General features: G+C 42.6%; 1 protein-coding gene across 1 annotated transcript; it reads left to right on the top strand.

The window, feature by feature from the left end:
• The first annotated feature begins 1,052 nt into the window (after positions 1 to 1,052).
• Positions 1,053 to 1,622, top strand: LOC138878518 (uncharacterized). The gene has a single exon (XM_070158203.1). It carries the CDS (start codon positions 1,053 to 1,055, stop codon positions 1,620 to 1,622), a length of 570 nt encoding a protein of 189 aa, XP_070014304.1.
• The last annotated feature ends 3,280 nt before the right edge of the window (positions 1,623 to 4,902 follow it).

Raw genomic sequence — 4,902 nt, 5'->3', positions numbered from 1 at the left:
CAAGGGCCAAAACAAGTGAATGCCGTGGAAGGAGTGAATATGATGATCAACAAGAGAAGGCAACGAGGTCAACAAGTTCAAAATAATCCGGACCAATTTGAGCAAAGTGGTAGTGGGTACAATCAATATGATTCCTATGATGATCAAAGTGAAGATGTGCAATATGTCAACAATTATCAAGGTCAACAGGGCAATGCTCCGAATCAACAACAGTGGAGATCACAAGGAAATTGGGGAAATCAATGTCAACAAGGCAATTGGAATAGTAGCAACAATAACAACCAAGCAATTGGGGGAACAACAACAATCAAAATTGGGGTAACCAAGGAAATCAAGGCAATTGGGGGGGGGGGGCAACAATAATAGTAATTGGGGAGGCAATAACAATCAAGGGGGTTGGAACAACAATAATGAAGAGAATTGGGGGCCGGGCTTCAAAGGCCTCCGATGTATCAATAACCAAACAACCCTCCTCCATATCCATCACAAGGTCCTAGCTCTTCTAGTAATGAGATGGGATGGATTGAATCCATGTTCGAGCAAATGATGAAGAAAAATGCCGACTCTAATGCCCAATTGGCTTCCCACAACACTTCGATCCGCAACTTGCAAGTCCAACTTGGCCAAGTTTCTCAAGCTTTGAATATTAGACCTAAGGGGGCACTACCAAGTGATACGGTAGTAAAATCGAAGGGTGGAAACAATATGGGCCATGCTATGGCGGTGACTACAAGAAGTGGTAGAGGTGGAGTTGCTAGTACCTCTAATCCAAGAAAGATTGTGATTGATGATGTGTTAGTGCAAGATGATGATGAACCAAGCAATGATTTGCAAGTGAATGATGAGAATGTGAATGATGAAGTGAGGATAGACATTGATGACAACATAGAGGAGACACAAATGATGTGAACCCGTCTAGGGAACATGTGATAGACATACCGAAAATGGTAGTGCCCAAAGCCAAGGCTCCCTTGGCAAGGCCTCCTCCACCATATCCTCGAAGGCTTGCAAATCAAAACAATGAGAATTAGTTTAATAAATTCATTGATACGATGAAAAGTTTGTCCATAAATGTGCCTTTGGTTGAAGCTCTAGAACAAATGCCAGGATATGCCAAGTTTATGAAAGACTTGGTAACAAAGAAGAGATCCATGAATTGTGAAATGATCAAAATGACGCATCTAGTGAGTGCCATTGTACACTCCATGTCTCCAAATCTAGAAGACCCTGGTGCCTTTACAATCCCATGCACTATTGGTAGTGCCGATTTCACCAAAGCTTTGTGCGACTTAGGGGCAAACATTAACTTGATGCCATACTCTATGTTCAAGACATTGATGATTAAACAACTAAGGCCCACATCAATGAGGTTGCAAATGGCAGACATAACAATGAAGAGGCTATTGGGGATAATTGATGATGTGCTAGTTCGGGTCGACAAGTTCATACTTCCCGCATATTTTGTGATACTCGATTATGAGGTTGACTACGAGGTACCGATCATATTGGGGAGACCTTTCCTAGCTACAGGGAAGGCCTTACATGATGTGGAAGCAAGGGATCTCACCTTCCGGGTGGGTGATGAAAACGTTGTGTGCCATGTTTGCAAGTCAATGAGGTAGCCTAATAGCAACGAAATGTGTTCGTTTATGGATCTTGTGACCGAAGTGATTGTTAAAGACACAAGTGCTACGATTAATGTGGAAGACCCATTGGAAGCTATGTTATTGAATCATGATATGGATGAGAAGGAAGGCTTGGTTGAATATGTCAATACTTTGCAAGGAATGTGTTCATATACATATGATCCCCGGAAACTTTCCTTGGACCTTGAGAACCGGAAGACTCCACCAACAAAGCCCTCAATCGAGGAGCCTTCCATATTGGAGTTGAAGCCTTTGCCTTCACACCTCAGTGATGCGTTCTTAGGCCTTTGTTTCACTTTACCTGTTATTTTTTCCTCGTGCTTAACTAACGTGCAGATAGATGCCACCCTTGCGGTGCTCTAAAGGAGGAAGAACACAATAGGTTGGACATTGGTGGATATTCGGGGATATAAGCCCCACCTTTTGCATGCACAAAATCATATTGGAGGAAGATGCCAAACCCTTCGTGGAACATCAAAGAAGGTTGAATGAGGCCATGCAAGAGGTTGTCAAGAAAGAGGTTATCAAGTGGTTGGATGCTGGGGTTGTCTACCCCATTTATGATAGCTCATGGACTTCACCAGTACAAGGTGTCCCAAATAAAGGGTGCATGAATGTGATTACAAATGACAACAATGAGTTAATCCCCATAAGAACTGTCACCGGTTGGAGGGTATGCATGGATTATAGGAAGCTTAGCAAAGTGACTTGGAAGGACCATTTTCCACTTTCATTACTTGATCAAATGTTGGATAGGTTAGCCAGACGTGCTTATTATTACTTCTTGGATGGGTATTCCGGATATAACCAGATTCTTATTGCACCTGAAAACCAAGATAAAAACACATTAACTTTTTCGTATGGTACATTTGCATTCTCAAGGATGCCGTTTGGTTTGTGTAATGCATCGGCTACTTTTTAGCGGTGTGTGATGGCAATATTCACGGATATGATGGAGGACTTCCTCAAGGTTTTCTTGGATGATTTCTCTATTTTAGGGAATTCTTTTAATGAGTGTTTGGGTAATCTTGATAAAGTCTTGGCACGTTATGAAGAGACCAACTTGGTGCTTAATTAGGAGAAGTGTCACTTTATGGTTGAGGAGGGCATTGTCCTCGGCCATAAGATCTCCAAGAATGGTATTGAAGTGGACAAAGCAAAAATTGAAGTGATATCAAAACTCCCTCCTCCTACTTCCATCAAAGGAGTGAGGAGCTTTCTAGGTCATGCGGGGTTCTACCACCAGTTCATCAAGGATTCTCAAAGGTGGTGAACCCCTTGTTCAAGTTGTTGGAAAAAGATGAAAATTTTGGGTTCAATGAAGATTGTATGAAAGCATTTGAGCTACTCAAGTATAGGTTGACTATCACTCCCATCATTACAGCACCAAATTGAAGCTTACCATTTGAGCTCATGTGTGATGCTAGTGACGTGGCGGTAGGAGCGGTGTTGGGGAAACGAATCAACAAGATATTCCATACAGTCTACTATGCTAGTAAGACCATGAATGACACCCAAGTCAACTATATGGTGACCAAGAAAGAACTCCTAGCTATTGTCTTTGCTATGGAAAAGTTTTGCCCGTACCTCATGGGTACCAAAGTGATTGTTCACACCAATCACGCGACGCTTCGTTATTTAATGAGTAAAAAGGACTCAAAGGCTAGATTGATGAGGTGGGTACTTCTTCTAGAGGAGTTTGATCTTGAAATCATAGATCGAAGAGGGAGCGAGAATAAATCGACAGACCACTTATCCCGTTTGGAAGAGGAGGGGAGGCCTCATGATGGCCTTGAAATTAATGATTCGTTTCTGGATGAACAACTCCTTTTCATGTCTTTGATTGGGATGCCTTGGTTTGCCGATGTGTCTAACTATCTTGTAAGTGGAATTATCCCGAATGAGTTCTCTTCAAACTAAAGAAGGAAGCTTAAATGAGATTGTTTGGATTATTATTGGGACGAGCCTTATCTTTTCATAATTTGCAAGCGTTCCATTCCTCGCCTTATGGTGGTCACCATGGTGGGGCGAGAACTGCTACAAAGGTCCTAAGTTGTGGATTCTATTAGCCTACCTTGTACAAAGATGCTAGCGAGCTTGTTAAGAAATGTGGTGATTGCCAAAGAGCCGATGGGATTTCCAAGAAGAATGAGATGCCTATCACTACCATCATTGATATTGACATTTTTGATGTGTGGGGTATCGACTTTATGGGTCCATTTGTGAGTTCATGTGGGAACACTTATATTCTTGTTGCTGTGGATTATGTCTCCAAGTGGATTGAAGCTGTGGCTTTGCCCAGCAATGAAGAACGGAGTTTGGTGGCCTTCTTGAAAAAAAACATATTCACAAGGTTCGGCACCCCAAGGGCCATCATTAGTAATGGGGGTTCTCATTTTTGCAACAAAGCCTGTGACACTTTACTCTCCAAGTATGATGTCACTCACAAGGTGTCAACCCTCTATCACCCCCAGGCAAGTGGACAGGTTTAGGTCTCCAATAGGGAGATCAAGCGTATTCTATCCAAGACTGTCAATGCAAATGGGACTGATTGGTCAAGGAGGCCTTGTTCACTTATTCGACTCTCGGTTACGGATGTTTCCGGGAAAGCTAAAGTAAAAATGGAGCGGTCCCTTTGAAGTGGTGCATGTAACTCCTTTTGGTGCTCTAGATTTGAAAAACAAGAATGGTGAGATCTTTAAAGTCAATGGACATCGAGTGAAGCACTACCTTGGTAAGGTTGATGATGGCCACGTTGTGGCATTGATCCATTTCAAGTGAATGATAGTAACATGCATCATGTCACAACGTTAAATCAGGCACTTTTTAAGAGGCAACCCATGTATTTTTCTTTCTTTTGATTTTCTTTTTAGATTAGGCATTATTTTGGACCAACTGGTTGTGCAGTGTGTGTAGGACTTGGTTTGGAAGTGCAAGAAATTGATAAGGTACAAAGTGGGCTAAGTGACAAAAGTTCGCGGACCGCACCCAGTTTTACGCGGTCCGCGGGAGCATTTCGTAGCCGCACATTTTTGTGTGCGGACGAGTAGTTGAGATGAGTAAAAATGCCAACTCTCTAAAGTTGGACTGTCAAAAATCCTTCAGAGTTCGCAGCCGCATTCACATTTTTGCGGGCAACGGTGTTTTCGTGGTCGCGACCATTATTCCGCGGATCGCGCCCAGGTACTTGAAGCTGCTCTACATAAGGTAACAAAGTGCGGACCGCGATAGAATTCGTGGTCGTGCTAAAAAAATG

The sequence above is a fragment of the Nicotiana sylvestris genome, chromosome 9 (genome assembly GCF_000393655.2).
Source record: "Nicotiana sylvestris chromosome 9, ASM39365v2, whole genome shotgun sequence".
NCBI lineage: Eukaryota > Viridiplantae > Streptophyta > Magnoliopsida > Solanales > Solanaceae > Nicotiana > Nicotiana sylvestris.
The sequence above is the reverse complement of the archived record's forward strand: the minus strand, read 5'-3'. Positions and strand labels throughout refer to the sequence as shown.